This window comes from Pteropus medius, unplaced genomic scaffold (assembly GCF_902729225.1).
Source record: "Pteropus medius unplaced genomic scaffold, Ma_sr-lr_union100, whole genome shotgun sequence".
NCBI classification, from domain to species: Eukaryota; Metazoa; Chordata; class Mammalia; order Chiroptera; family Pteropodidae; genus Pteropus; species Pteropus medius.
This window is the reverse complement of record NW_024354503.1, coordinates 14,975,075-14,990,031: the sequence shown is the minus strand read 5'-3', so window position 1 is coordinate 14,990,031 and position 14,957 is coordinate 14,975,075. Positions and strand designations below refer to the sequence as shown.

At 48.2% G+C, this 14,957-nt stretch overlaps 2 protein-coding genes across 7 annotated transcripts in view; one reads left to right on the top strand and one right to left on the bottom strand.

The window, feature by feature from the left end:
* POLH (DNA polymerase eta) overlaps positions 1-4,422 on the top strand; it is a 28,681-nt gene extending 24,259 nt beyond the window's left edge. For all 4 annotated transcript variants that reach the window (XM_039854438.1, XM_039854439.1, XM_039854437.1 and 1 more), the window contains one exon: positions 249-4,422. In XM_039854438.1, the coding sequence (XP_039710372.1) occupies positions 249-1,143 (895 nt within the window). In that variant the 3' untranslated portion in view covers positions 1,144-4,422. The remainder of the gene's footprint in view (positions 1-248) is intronic.
* On the bottom strand, positions 4,380-12,372 carry GTPBP2 (GTP binding protein 2). Of its 3 annotated transcripts, none has more exons than XM_039854441.1 (12): positions 12,086-12,372; positions 10,236-10,262; positions 9,763-9,947; positions 9,279-9,387; positions 8,867-9,064; positions 8,381-8,555; positions 8,019-8,238; positions 7,448-7,583; positions 7,248-7,306; positions 6,465-6,636; positions 5,865-6,029; positions 4,380-5,636 (listed from the first exon to the last, which is right to left on the bottom strand). In XM_039854441.1, exons 1-12 carry the CDS (start codon positions 12,269-12,271, stop codon positions 5,460-5,462), a joined length of 1,809 nt encoding a protein of 602 aa, XP_039710375.1. In that variant the 5' UTR covers positions 12,272-12,372; the 3' UTR covers positions 4,380-5,459. The 3 variants fall into 3 exon arrangements, with proteins under 3 accessions (XP_039710375.1, XP_039710377.1, XP_039710376.1); XM_039854443.1 differs by lacking the exon at positions 12,086-12,372 and adding an exon at positions 10,509-10,608; XM_039854442.1 differs by lacking the exons at positions 9,763-9,947; positions 12,086-12,372 and adding an exon at positions 10,509-10,931.
* Positions 12,373-14,957: the final 2,585 nt, after the last annotated feature.

Here is a 14,957-nt window from a genome sequence, read left to right as displayed (position 1 = left end):
TGTTCACCAAATCAGTGATTCTCAAGGTGTGGTCCTAGATCAGCAACATCAGAATCGCTTAGGAACTTGTTAGAAAGGCAGATTTTCTGCCCATCCAAGGTCTACTGAATCTGTATTCATCTGATACACCCTAAAGTTTGAGAATCAATGCAGTACCAATTTCCCCTTGTGGCAAAACCAGAATCCCAATAATTTACAAATCTAATCTGTGACCTGGTGCTAATCTCGTTCCTTTACTTTCCATACAGGTCCCCGCCCCTCACAATGCTTTTCCTCTGTGCTACCAAGTTCTCTGCCTCTGCCCCTTCATCTTGCACAGACATCACTGTCTTCTTGAGGAACGACCCAAGTTCTCTGTCAAAAGTGCCAATTACCAGTCCAGAAGCTAAGACCCAGGAAAGTGGCCCATCAGTGACAGCCACTAAGAAAGCAACCACTTCTCTGGAATCATTCTTCCAAAAAGCTGCAGAAAAGCAGAAAGTCAAAGAAGCTTCACTTTCATCTCTTGCTGCCACTACCCAGGCCCCCAAGAGCAATTCACCACTGAAGCCCTCGTTACCTTTCCAAACCAGTCATACTACAGGAATTGAGCCCTTCTTTAAGCAGAAAAGTCTACATCTGAAGCAGAAAGAGCTTAATAATCTTTCAGTTTTCATTTCTCCACAAAATCCACAGTCTAGCCCTCAAGAGTTACCAAACCGTTTTCCAACAGAACATCCAGATTCCGCCTGTGTCTGTGAAGAGGTTTCAAAGCTAGAATCCTCTAAAGCAACTTCTGAAGAGAGAGATTTGGCCCAGAACAGCCCGAGCAGGCTTGCTTCTTTAATTTCCAAGCCTGCTCTGGAGGTGGCTCAGAAGACAACTACTACACGGAGTCTTCCAGCTAATGAGGACCAAGTGCCCTGTGAAAAGTGTGGATCTCTGGTAGCTGTATGGGAGATGCCGGAACACGCGGACTATCATTTTGCGTTGGAGTTGCAGAAATCCTTTTTGCAGCCCCAGCCCTCGAACCCCCGGGTTGTTCCTGCTAGTTCTCCTCAAAGCAAAAGAAATCCCAAGAGCCCTCTGGCATCTAGTAATAAACGCCCTAGGCCTGAGGGCATGCAGACATTGGAATCATTTTTTAAGCCATTAACACATTAGTGCTGCCCTCGGGCTTGCTGCAGGGTTTTAATATTTTATCTGTAACCTGGGAAATGGAAATATGTTCATTTCTCAAGGAAATTCATAACTTCATGAAATTTTTAATAAGAAAAATTAAGTTAGATGCTAAGGCTCCCATCTGTTCACAAGCATGAATTCTAATCTCATTGCTGATAGAAATGTAAAAATTCATCTTCCAGAGATACAACTGCTTTGAGTTTTTAATTAAGTGTTTAGGGAGACAGTGTCATAGAGTTAAAAAGGTGTAGGCCTCAGAGCCTAAGAAATCTAGTTCCAAACCTGGCTCTGCCTCTTGGAGTATATGACCTTGAGCAAGTTACTTTCCTTACTTTTCCTCATCTTTTAGATAATGAGCAAAATTGAGATGGTGCCTTACAGATTATTGAAGAACAATGTATTTAAAGTACTGTTGTGCACAGAAAAAAATTCCCCCTAGCTCTGTGACAGGGGAAGCTCAGATAATGCCTTAACCAAAATGTCAGGTTTGAGAATGTGAAGACTTGAAACCCTAAAGTGATAACTAGTTCAGGGCAGAGCTCTGTATACAGAAACTATTCAATAGATACTGAATTTCATACAAGCAAACCGTATGATAGCTACAGTTTTAGCCAGTGGCCCTTCTACCCCTCACTTCTTGTTCTAATGTAGAATGAGATTATTATAGACCAACTCTATTTGGATAAGTCATGGTCAGAACTATACCATCTCTAGAACTTTGCTACACTGAGTGTGAATTTGAGGAGCCAACAGCACCAGCATCATCAGAGAACTTGTTAGAAAATCATCTTGGCCTCGACTGAATCAGAATCTGTATATTAACGAGATTACTCAGGGTGTATCCTAAAGTTTGAAAAATACTGATCTAGAAGATACCAACAGCTGGCCAGGTTTGTAGAGGGCATTTCCTTAAACCTTAAAGCACAAATTTAAGGGAAAAGTACTTGGGCTTTCAGGGTCATTGGTGTGTTCATCTCTTCCCATTGGAGTATGACTATCTAGCTTACGGTTTTAAATTCATTATTTTAGCTTTTTACACTTATCCATGTTTGTAGTACTGTATTAATCTGTTCTTATATGTGTAAGGTCAGCTTTTCTGGCATTTCTGATATAGGAAACCTTGAACAAAACTGAAGATGAATTGAGTTAGGTGGTGGTGGGTTGGTAAAGTAGGGAGAATGGTGTATATATCCCCCCTTTCATACACAGACACAAACCAATGGCTTTTTAAGCTTATTTATAAATTGGGGGTCTGTATTTAGTTGGAAGAAGAGGGAGAAAACGTTTGAAGACCACTAGGTCTAGCAGGAAATTTCTTCCTCCAAAAATATTTTCCATTTTTGTGGCAATTAAATGTGTTCATGGCTCTTTCCCTACTAGAGCTGTAGTTTCTTGAAAGCAAGAATTCTTCATAGTGCCTTGCACATAACAAGTACTTGTTATTCATTAGATGAAATATATATAGTGAAAATTTTTAGATGATTACCAGAACTGGAACAAGAAAAATGTACATACTACTGGGGGCGGGTGGGGAGAAGCTGCCTTATATACTTTTATCTTCCTACATCCATTGGTGTAGCAAAGTGGCTCACTAGTTCCTGTAGATATGCCAAAGTTTTCTTTCTTAATCCAGGAAAGTTTTAAAAAAAATTTTTTAATTAAAAAAATGAATTTAACAGGTGAAAGCTATAGCACTTTGTATGTAGGTTTAATATGATTTCAAATCCACTTATGACCTAAGTTGTTTTAATAAATTGATTTATGACAAATTAAAAAAGAGCTGCTTTGATATAAAAATCAAGTCAGTCTTCCCAGGAGGTCATCGTTCTGCGTTTGTTGTCATTGATTAGTCAGCAGCCCAGCTGACTAATCCCTGTAGCTTATTGAGAACATATAGAGAAGCAAGGATAATAAGGGGACATTTAGACTATAAATACTCAGAGTTTGTGAGTACTCTGAGAGTTTTGGTTTGGAAGAGGTGACTCCGCTAACCTGGACTCTGCAAAGACCCTTATGACGTTTGCTCCTACTGGTTGGGAGTGGTGTTAAACCTGAGCAGGGGTCTCAGAAGTGATAATCTTCAGAGTTGCTCAGCTCACTTAACAATGGTGCCTTATTCCCTAGCAACGTGCTTTAGCAACACGGGACTTTTACTTTTGCTCTGGCAGCTGGAAATCAGCTTTTTGGTTGGTTGCCAAGTCTCCCAAGTGCCTCCTGGTATAAAAAGGTACACCTCATATCAAATTTGGATTTTATTCCTTCACCTCCCCTTGATTGGAACAATAATTTGATTAATCTGTCATTTGTTTGGAATGTTATTTCTTTATTTGGATTATTGAGATATTATCCTGTATGCTATTGGCTCATGAATTATAATTTCCACAGTGAATCTGTGCTAAGTAAATTGCTGGCAAAGACAGAAATCAGTATCTGAGCATAACTGTTACCTCCCCAAAACAAAAACAAAACATATTTTTGCTGAATGTAACCTTTCCTCATAGCTCAGCAACTGTGAGAAGGAAGTAAACAGCTTAGTTCTCAACACAGGAGGAAGTTCTTCAACCATAGGCTTCTTAGTAGCAAGTTAAACCAGTGATATTTTAAAAAGCAGCTGAGCTAGAGTGGCAGGGAAGCTATCATTTTAATACCCTGGAGGCAGAATGCCCCTTGTCACCTCAGGCCACGTTTATCATTAAATTTCTTTTGCAAAGATCAGTAGTCAAAATGCAGTCCCTGCTTTTTGTAGTTGACTTTAACATTGGGCCCTATTTATCCAGAAAATTTGAGTTAGGTAATCTGAACACAGAAACAAGAAGAGGGGACTAAGGTTTGGCCAGGTGGCCCTTGTAGCTCCAAGACGACAGCTTAGGCTTTATAAACCTCATTTCAGGCTATTTTGCATTGGAAGGAAAAACATGAGGGAACAGAGATTACCATGTCTCTAAATTCAACTCAAGTATGGGGCGGTTACCAGTCTCAGCTGAAAAGGCGATGGTTTCACTTTCTATTCTGCTCAAAGAACTATGCAGAACAGGCCAGAACACCTGGTCACAATACTGCAACACTGATCACATGGTCAGGGAGAGGAAAAGGAAAAATGGCAAATGAGATACCAGATGGGTTTTTCCTCCATTCAGGGTTCAGCAATGTTAGCGTTTCACTTGTTTGTAAGTCTGGAGAGAAATCTAGCTCTGGAAGCTGAGCCTGTGTCTTAAGCATAAGCACAGTGTGTTCAATAAAACATTTTTATTCTGTACAATATATATGTGTATTTAAATATATATTTATAATATATATATGCAGAGAAACCTCAACCAACAAATCCCTGAGTCCATGGGAGCCCAGGACACCAACAAAGGGAAAGGAGGGAGTCCATGCCCTAAAGAGTAGGACATATGGCAATATCTTTCCCTTTCCTCCAGGTTCCCGGCAACAGAGGGAAAGGGATGGTCACTGCAAATTACTAAAACAAGAGAGAACTTGTGTAGGAGCAGGAAGCAGGGTGAAGGTGGCAGGAATGGGAAGTGTGGGTCAGTCTAGGAAAGTAAAACATACTGTTTGGTTCAGCATTAAAATCAACAGATCACTGCAGAGGAGGGAACAAAACTGATTGACATGCAGCTGACCTTCAGTATGCCAAGCCTTGGCTTGGCGGCCCCACACCTGGGCCAGCACAACAAATAGCACCTGTGGGGCCTATGAGAGAAATTGGAAATGGCCCTTGAGTGAAGAAAGGAAGAGATAAAAGCTGAGGAGCAGGCCTCATGTCTCAACACAGGATGGGAGCACTGCCATTCACTGTCCCTGTGCCATTTCTTCAGACCCTGGGCCACCAGATGGCCGGGAGGTGTCTTTTGTCCACAGTCCGGTAGAGATGGGCAATATACATGGTCTTGAGAAGAGGTATAGAAAAAGGAGTGCTTTTGAGGACCACCCCCAGTTGTTGTGACAATTCCTGAAGTGCAGGGACCACACCGGTGAATCATGCCCAGTCCTGACAGTGGGGCCAAGATGGCAGCTGTCAGCTCCCTCCAGTAGACGGGCCATGGGGTTGATGAGCCCACCAGGTGGACACAGCTGCTGAACACTGCCCTGAAGTCTGTCTTCTCCCTCAGGGCTGCCCCTCCCTGGCCATACCAAGCTCGGCACCTCTCCAGATTGATGGCAGGGAGCAAGTGGCAGAGAGCACCCCTCTCCCTAGCCTATTAACACACAGAGCTGCCAACAGAGGGCAGCATGGCCAGAGTCACCTTATATATTGTAGGGAGAGCAATAGAGCCGTGCCTGCCTGGAGGAGTTTAGAAGCCCACATTGGCCTGAGCCTCTCCTGCTGCAATGGCTTGCACATCAGTGACATGGCCGATGCCCTTGGTGACACCCTCCCGGAACAGCAGCTTGGCGCCCACCTTCAGGTACTCTGGGTGTTTCAGGAAGCGGAAACGTACCACCGCCTTCTCCCCTGTCCGCAGCTTATCCTGCAGTAGATATGAGGTCATTGGCCCTGGGCAGTGCCTCCCATCCCAGCCTTGGTTCTCCACCCTCGGGGGCCTATCAGGGTTCTACCCACTCTAAGTGAGGCTTTGTCCCTTTTCCACAAAAAGGGATCAGGGTGTTCTCTACAAATCTTGGGCCAGACCTTTCTAAAGGCAAGAGAATTTTGACTTTTCCTTGGAAAAAAGGAGGCATAGCTAGGTCCCTCTCACCTTGGCATGAATCTTTTCCACCACCGCCGTTTGACGGACGTTGCCCACATGTACTGTCACCTGGAAGCCTCGCCGGAATGTGGTGGCATGGAACAGTAGGACTATTTCTGCCTCGAACACTGAGCAGATGGTGGGATTCATCTCGGGGCTCACCATCACCATGCCCTGGGGAGGCACAGCCCCCAGACTCAGGAAGGACAGACCTCACATTAGTCTCTACCTCCCCAGCCACCTTCACACCCTTACAGCTAGCTCCTAAGTTTCCTCTTCCTCTAGGACTTCAAACACAAGACCTCAAAAGACAACATTCGAAACTCTCAGAGAGAATCTTTCCTTATCCATCTCCCATGTCCTCTAACGCTTCTAATGCTTTGTATTTCTAGGGTTTCTGGACACTTGGATTGCACCACCATGATTCATATTTAGTGATCTGTGTTTTATGAGTATTCTTAGCCTTTTCATACACAGTCTGTGTAACCACTTCTTGGGGTAGAGACCATGTTTTCTTGTGAGTCCCCTTAGACAGGTGCTTCTCATTCAAGTAGCCAGTTTCCCAGGCACTTCTCTTCGTTCCCTCTCCAACCCACCCTCCCACCTCACCTTGCGAAGGAGCGCACGGTCAAAGTCCCCGAGGGCCAATGTAGCAGCCTGACCAGCTCGCAGCACACGACAGGCAGAGCGGTTGCGCTGGATGCTGCATACTCTCAGCTCCAAGAAGCAGCCATCGTCCGTGGGGCCCACCACCAGCTGGTCGCCCTCACGGCAAATCCCACTGCAGCCCAGAGGGCGGATGGCACAATGTCAGCCTACGCTCCCTTACTTACTTCTCTGCTACGGTCACCCAGAGCATTCTTTCCCTTATAAGGCTGAGTCCCTCAGGATGGGGAGAGACCCTAAATTCTGACTTGGAGGTAGGGGAGATGACTGCCGTGCCCCATTTTAGAGTTCATACTCTGAAGGCTAATACCAGGAAAGGCAGTGATGGCTGGCAGACAGGTACCTGCTGGTTGATACTGAACACCTGATCCCTGAAAGAGAAAGATATCCCCTTGGGTTTCATCCTCTGCTTTGGAAAGAGTCTTAAGAGACCTCTCTTCCCTACTTGGAGATGAAGCCAGTTGAATACACTCTAGTTTTCTTCCTGGGGCTCAAGACCCACACTTCTCCCTCAGGGGCCCGGAGATTCCCAGTAAAGCAGCAATACTGTTTCTTCCCTTATAAGCCAATAGACTAGTTTTTCCAGCTCTTCTGATGGTGAAAGCCTAATCTGCAAACAAGCACATCTTTTAGCTGGGCTCTGTTCAACTCCTTTGGGCCATGACGTCTTTGAGTGTATGGGCATGTAAGGGCTGACTGGGGTAGGTAGCAAGCAAGGCAATTCACCTGGAAAGTGTCCCTCCAACAACTGTCCCCACCTCTGGTACTGTGTAGATTTCATCCACCTGAAGCCAAGAAAAAAATTCTGTCATTGGCCTGCCTAAAGTAGTGCTGGCAGGTCCAAAATCTCTAAACAGACTCAGGGCTCAGTCAGAATTAGTCCTTCCCAATTCCCCAGCTCACTACCTGTTCGGGTAGACAATTACCTGGAACTCTGTCAGCTGCTGCATGAGTTCCTCCTGCTCTTTGCTGTTGGTGAGTGGTGGCAGGATATTCAGAAAGACTTTGAGCAGGTCCAGACTCTCTCCAGACACGCTGGATAGTGTGAAGATAGGGGTGACACTGTAGAGGGAGGCATGGAATGGACAGATGAGGAAAGTTCTAATAGGAAGCAGAGGCTAGAGCCCCATACGTGGAAAGGTGAGATGCTCTCGGGGTAGCTAGGGGCCTCCCCTCCTATCGGCTAAGCTTTGAAGGAGCTCTGGGCCCTCTCTCGGTGAGCTAGCCAAGGAACGTGGCACATAAAGCCCATCCCAGAGCCTAAGGGAGATGGCGACTGCCTGGTATAGCACTTTGTCTCCAGGGTCCCAGCCATCAGCAAAGCACCAGGTGGGTTTAGGGGAAAGGTCAGCCTTTTAGCAGACTCCCTCCCACAATCTCAACCTGCAAAACCACAGAACTGAGTCAAGAGGTTTGGTATTGGGGTGGGACACCATGCTCTGGGGCTTTGTGGCAGCCTTTCTTGTGGACCAGGGCTCTGGAGTGAAAAAGGCTTACTTGGGTGACTGGGCAAACTGCTGGGCAGCAGTGACAGCATCATCCTCTGAGGTGACCAGCATGGGGACCTTGTGGCATCCAGGCTGCTTGAGGACCCGCTCTAGCTGGCGTACTGTCCTCTCCACTGTGGTCTTGGCACACAGGTCCACCTTGCTAACCACGACGAAGAAGGGCACTTTCAGGGCCAGGGCCAGCCCCAGATGTTCCCTTGTGGTGCCAGCTGCCTCAGAGAAGGAAAGCGGGGAGTGGGAGTGAGGAGAGAGAACAAGAGGAGAGTTCATCTGGCTCCCAGATTTGAAGAAGCCCAGGGTAGTAGAGTCAGCATCCCCCTCCAGCCCCGTCCCTGCCCCAATGCCTCATACCAATCCCAGTGTTAGCACTGACGAGGAGCAGGGCACAGTCCGGGCAGTAAGAGGTGAGGCCAAAGATGGTGGTGTGTAGGTACTTGTGGTGGCCTGCCAGGTCGATGAAGGTGATCATCTTGGAGCTGCTCTCACAGATCTCTTCTGCCGTCCGTGAGTCACTGTAATTCACCACCTGGCCCAGAGCCCAGGGCTCTCAGTGACCCCTGCCAGCCTCCCAACCCTTTAAGAACTGTCAGGACCTAAAACAGTCCCTGGGTGACCCTGCCGCTTAATCCTGAATCCCATTTCAGATTTAATTTAGTTGATTCCCCACTTGTTTTCTGAGGACAGAGTTTATCCCACAGGGCCCCCATCTACTGCCTTCAGGGCCTTCATCTACTCTACTCCAAAAAGTCTCCACACTCTGCCCTTGGACTGTGTCCCTCACCACTACCATCCCATCCTCAGAGTCTGGCCCCACTGGGTCCCATTGACTGCATGCACCTCTCCCTTGCTGTTAAAGCCCAAGATCTCGAAGCTGATGCTGGAGGTTCGACCGGACTGAATCTCATGCAGGTGGCGGAAAAGGTTGAGCCTCGCCCGGCCTCGCCCATTGTCCAGCTCTCCCTGGGTCAGGACTCCAAGCAGAGTCGACTTCCCTGAGTCCACATTCCCCAGGACGGCCACACGAAGGTCCAGGAACTGTGAATGAATTGTCAAAGGTAAGGGCTCTAATCCCTCACCTATCTCCATTGATGGTTGGGTCAGGCAGCTGGCACCACAAGGGCAGTGACAATCCCTGAGGACCAAATGGTGACCTGAACGCCCCCAGGATCCCAGGCCAAAAGAGAGCCTGCTACCACAGGGCCCTCTTGGGGAGTATGGGTATGAAAGGCAGGGAAGGGTGTGTGCTCACCTGTTGATTGTCAGGGACCTTTCGTACCAGCACCTCAGTGATCTTCCGAGGCATGTCACTATCATAATCCACTTCTCGCTCCCGGATCACAGTGATGTCTGCCCCAACCCTATCACATAGCAAGGCCACAGTTGCCACATTTCATCTGAGTTTCCCCACCCCTTCCATCCTGGCTCTAGACCAATGGCCTTCCCACATCTCCCACAGAGCTCCCAACACCTTACTTCCCCTCAAGCACCCTCCAATTTATCCCACATCCGCAGCTCCCTTTAAACAAACAAACGAGTCTTAAATCATTGAGCAAAAAAGCCTAGTAGGTCCAATGCGGAGGAACCTAGAACACTAACCCTCCCCACTTTAGCCCTCTGTCAAGAGAAGGTAGCAGAAGGAAAGTCCCTCCTTGGCACCTCAGGCCCTAGGTGACGGTACACATAGGTCCTCCCCAGTTAGAGAAAACAAAACAGAGGGGGAAGGGGAAGCATACTTCTCCGCCATCCGGTGCAGGGTCTTGAGGGAGGCACGCATCTCCTCCTCAGCCAGCCCCACCAGCAGCCCATTGTCCTCCACCCCAATCTGGTAGACAGCCTCACCACGGCCCTCTTGGAGCCGCCACTTCATCTGCGTCACCAGGTGCTCAAAGCGGTACTGGGATGGATTCACCAGCTTCAGCTTAGGGCAGGTGAGGTATCATGAGAAAGTGAAATCAGAGATGCTCCTCCTAAACCCACCTGCTCACCACCTGTCCTGCTGCAAGGACCAGGCCCTTCCCTTCCCACTTAAACCCTCTCATCCCTAACCTCCTCTAACAGTGAGCTTGCCCTCAACAGAATGAAGTACAGAGCCCTCACTCTGAATCACATCCCTAAATTACTATAGATCATGAAGTTGAAAAGATCTCAGAGAAATATCATCCCATGCCAGCAAGGACAACCTGCCCCTCCCCAACTTAAGACTCACTTTATATTCGATGTTTCCATCTTCAGCCTGAAAAGAAACAGGGAGCAGTTACCAAACACCATCCAGGCCCAATCCCTACTTCCTTGATTCCTGCTGGGGCCCAGACAGCAGCTAACTTGAGAGAGCAGGAAGTCTCAGTGGCACCTGCTTAGACAGTGCTTGTCTGCCAAAGGTCACTGGCAGACAAGCCCTCTGCTCAACCCCAGGGTGATCTCTCTCAAGGAAAGGCCTCTAAAAACACAGTGAGTCACCCATCTCAGCCAGGAACAGAACCTGGAGTCCCTCCTTTCTTTGATCACTGGCAACACATTCTTCCTAGGTGCACAATCACCCTCCTTCCTCCTCAGGGCCACAAACTGCTGCCCCCAGAAACCCCATCTTCTCTTTGTCTGGGCTACTGAGGCCACTGGTCTGGGAGACATCAATTCCTTCCTGCCCATCCCTCTCAGCTGATGTAATCAAGAGTAAGAGCCTGCGAGAGTTTCTGACTGGGGCCAAAGGGTCAACTCAGCACTAGTCACTACAAGCCTGATGAGAGAGGAGCCTAGGTGAGAGAGGGGCAGGGCTTCAAAGTTGGGGCTGAGGTGAAGAGAAGAAATTCGGAAAATATAACTAAGGGAACAGACTTCAGAAACCAGACTCACTGTGGCTTTTACCTCCTATCCCTTAACCCTCATGCCTCAGCAGAGGTGAAATCCTGAATCCATCCCACAATCTCTTCTACCTCTTCCCTATATCAGGTGACCCAACAAGGAAATATCCTATGGGTTGAGCCTTTCCTCTCAGGTGCCAAGGGATATGATATTTGTTTGTTCTCCCTGTCCTGCATTTCTGTACTCCTCTTCCTTGGCCATTTTTCTTTTTCTCTTCCTGTCATCATTCCACCCTCTCACAGCCCCTTGACTCCTGGCTTTGACAGTTCTTCACCCATAATCTCTACTTCATGGAGTTTAAGGGAGACCTTTTCCCATCAACCAAGACTTTCCTTTTTATTATTTTGCTGGAGATGAAGAATTAGGAGGCGTGGCTTCAGAAAAGTGATAGCAAGGATCATGGTCTAGGCCAACGATTTCCAAAATGTCATCCCAGGACCAGCTGCATCACCCAGGAACTTGTAAGAAATGCAGATTATCAGGCCCACCTCTGATCTACTGAATCAGAAATTTTAGGGGTGGGACAGCAACCCAGGTGATTCTGATACATGCTAAAGTTTGATAACTACGGGTTTAGGCTCTTCCTCTGGGTCCTCTTTTCCTAAGAGGGACAAAGTTGTAGGTATTCTCTGCCTTAGGAAGTAGATGGGAGTAGGTATGTGGAGGCTGTCCCCACTTCCTCACAGGACAAGCAAAAGGCAGGACTAAGCCTGATTGTTCTCTGGTTTTGCGTCTGTCTGTGTATGTGTGTGTATGCACTCAGGAATAGGTACAGAACATATTGCTCTTTTCTAGAGTACTCCCCTCCTCCCCGCGGAACAAGTTTAGAAAACTCTGCCTTATCCCAGGATGCAGTCTCCATTCTGATGTAGCACAGGGATGGAGACTGAGCATTCCACATTGCTCTTCCTAAAAGGATGAAGATGGAAGCCCCTTTCCCTACTTTTCCTCCTGGGGTTACCTAGATCAGAATGAGTGGATTCTCCCCCCAGTATCCCTTCCTGGGGGCCCGACACCCGAGGTGGAGCCAGTCTCTGTCTCTCCCTCCTGGGGTCCTGGGACCGGAAGGAGGGGTTCTCCTTTCCCCGGGGGTCCTGACACCGGAAGGGGGTATCAATTCTTTCAGTCCTGCCTTCCTGGAGTCCCGGGACGGGAAAGAGTCATTTCCTCTCACCCTGCCACTTCTCAGGTGCTCACCTCGGGGGGCAGGTACGGGGGGTTGTTGGCTTTGCTCCCTCTGTTCCGTCCGTTCTTCTTCTTCCCCTTCGGGCCCCCGCAGCCGCTGCTGCCGCCGGCCCCCCTAGCCTTGAGGGTTCCGCCCATAGCTGGGCCACCTCCGGGCCGGCAGCAGCCGCCGAACAGCTCCGATACCCGCGAGTCCATCCGCTGCTGCCGCCAGCCCCTCGTCCGGCCCCACCACCGCCACCACTACCGCCGCCGCCGCCGCCGCCCCTACTGCCACCGCCGCGTCCGGCCAGCCAGAGGAGAGCGGGGTGGGGCCCCGCGCAGGCCACGCCCCCACCCTACTCTGGCTCCAGGCGCGTCAGAAACAGCCGCGTTGCACCACGGGATGTAGAGTCCTCAAGTCTGGGATCCCCCTCAAAAGGGCTTGCCGCCGCTCTACAACTCCCAGGAGGTATCGCGGCGCACCGGGCCGCAGGTGGCTTCGGGGTGTAGACAAAGAGCGCGTCTTTGCGCGCAAAGACTTAAGGGAGCTGTAGTCTTGTTCCCAATCTGCGCGCTCTAAGCGGGTCTTTTCCTAGGGCTTTGGGAAGACAGGGCTGGTTAGAGCCCCACGGCCTGGGGGGTGGGGCAGTCACAGTAGTGCTTACTACAGAATCCAGCTTTGTGGGCGCTTCTGGGTTTGGTCCCTTAGCGCGATCCCAGATAACAAGTTTTGGACCTGGTGAGTTGCAGAATTAAAGGCGACTAGTCCCTCCAGCCTGCTGGCTCCGCCTCTGCCTCAGTTTCTTCTCCGACCGGGTCGACGTGCCGTAGGGGTGAGTCAGGACAAATGCCAGGGCGGAGGCGGATGGCGGTTAGCCTAATTATGGCTGTTATTGTTACGACGATCATGCCACATTTACACAGTAGTCACTGCTTATTACCAGGCTGGCACCCTCCAGGGGCCGGTTTTAGCAGCCCGAGACACCGCGGTGGCTCCGACACGAGGCCCGAACCCATAAACCAGCCTTGCTGCCTGAGGGCTACAAGGATGCCCGCCACGAGTATTAACCCCTCCTTTTTGTTTTGAAGCAGAACCAATCGAGGATAACCGGGTTTGGTTTTAAAACAGCCAAGGCTGTAGGAGGGGCATGGCCCCTACTTGGGCGGGGCTGGGGCTCGGGTTACATCAGCCCCGCCAGGGCGGCAAGTGACCAAGAATAGAAGAAACTTGGCCAAGGGCCCCAGAGGATCGCTGACTTTTGACTTTCTTGCCAAGCCATCTCTCTCTTGCTCTCTAGGGAGCGGTCAACAAAGAGTAAACACATTTAGCGACATAAGACAGAGTGCAGTCAACGAAGAGTAAACACATTTAGCGACATAAGACAGAGTACAAGACACTGGAAAGGCAGAGTGTTGCTGGGCTGGGAGTCAGGACGCCAGGGTTCAATTTCCAGCCCATGGCTATCTCATGACTCACTATTCATTGTATGTCCACTTCCCCTCTCTTCACAAATAATGAGATGCTCATACAGCATCTCAAGAAACAAAATAGCCCTTTCATCCAGACCTCAGTTTTCCTTGAAAAACTAGAAGCAGCAACAGTTGGCTTACCTCTGGTGATCTTTTCAGGAGTTCAGACTTGGCAGATTCCATGGTTTCCCCCCAAGACCACAGGAAGGTGGCAGGTTACTGATCATAAATTGCTGTCCACATGGCATAACTCCCCAAAGCAGTGAGAACAGAAGGATTGAAATCTGTAAAAGGGCCTAGCAGACCCAGCCAATTATGTGGTCTTCAGTGGTTGAAACAACATGTGACTTCTCTCTTCTCAACCGTTTAGCTAAAAGGTTAGCTGCAGAGGCCAACCTTAGCCAGGGGGACAAACCTGCCAGGAAAACTGCTACTTAGAGACTGAGATCAAAGAACTCAGTGAGAGATCTTAAGAAGGATGGGTATTGGAAAAGAGAGCTAAGGCCGTTCCCCTCAACATTCTCACCACCACTAGCTCTGGGCTCTCTTGATAACCAGAGCCTGCTGCACTCACTTGATAACACTCGTCCTCTCATCTTTGTGGATCTTTCAACCACCCCAACACATAGTTTCACTTCATCTGAATCCCTTTGTCTCTTAAGTGGAGAACTTTTGAGAGATGGGAGGGGATAATTCATTTCGATACCGCATTCTTGAACAACCTGGCTTACCACACATAGGAATGAAGGCTGGCAGAACAATAGGCTGAACAAGGATGTCTGTCCAGGAGGAGATCAGGGTCCTGGGAGATGGCACATGGTTTACGTGTTTAGTTTCCTGGAGAGGTTGCTTATAAAGTAGATGGCTGTGGACATATGTCATGGATGGATATATATACACATATATATACACACACATATATATGTATGTGTCTGTTTACACACACACACACACAAACATTTTTCCTGGTATGTAATTAGTCATTTATTCTTTGTGTATAGTACCTTTACAGAAGATCTTTAATTTATTTAGAATTTTCATAGGATGTGTAGTAGGAATTAATTTGATTTTCTTTTCTTCTAAATGGGTAGGGAGTTATCTCAAGTTATTTGCTTCGAAAGGTCACCTTCCTCATATACTAAAATTTAGATATATGTATATCTGTTTCTGGACTCTTTTATGTTTTATTATTTGTTTATTCCTAAGTCAATACCACAGTATTTTAATCCTTATACTTTTATAGTATGTTTTGATCTCTGGTCTCTACTTCCTGAAACACACCCTTTTCTTGGCCTCTGTGATCTGATACTTGTCTATTTTTCTTGATACTTCTCTGGCTACTCCCCAGTTTCCTCTATAGGTTCTTTTCTCTCTGCTCATCTAAACATTAGCGTCTTTGGGATCTTAGCTCATCCTTATTCTACACACTCTG

Excerpts from the sequence above, each read along its gene's own strand:
- GTPBP2 (XM_039854441.1), bottom strand. The coding sequence starts at position 12,271 with ATGGACTCGCGGGTATCGGAGCTGTTCGGCGGCTGCTGCCGGCCCGGA. Across the intron at positions 9,388-9,762 it reads CTGCACCGGATGGCGGAGAA|GGTTGGGGCAGACATCACTG; the intron begins GTATGCTTCCCC and ends GCTATGTGATAG. Across the intron at positions 6,637-7,247 it reads GTTGGAGGGACACTTTCCAG|TGGGATTTGCCGTGAGGGCG; the intron begins GTGAATTGCCTT and ends TCTGGGCTGCAG.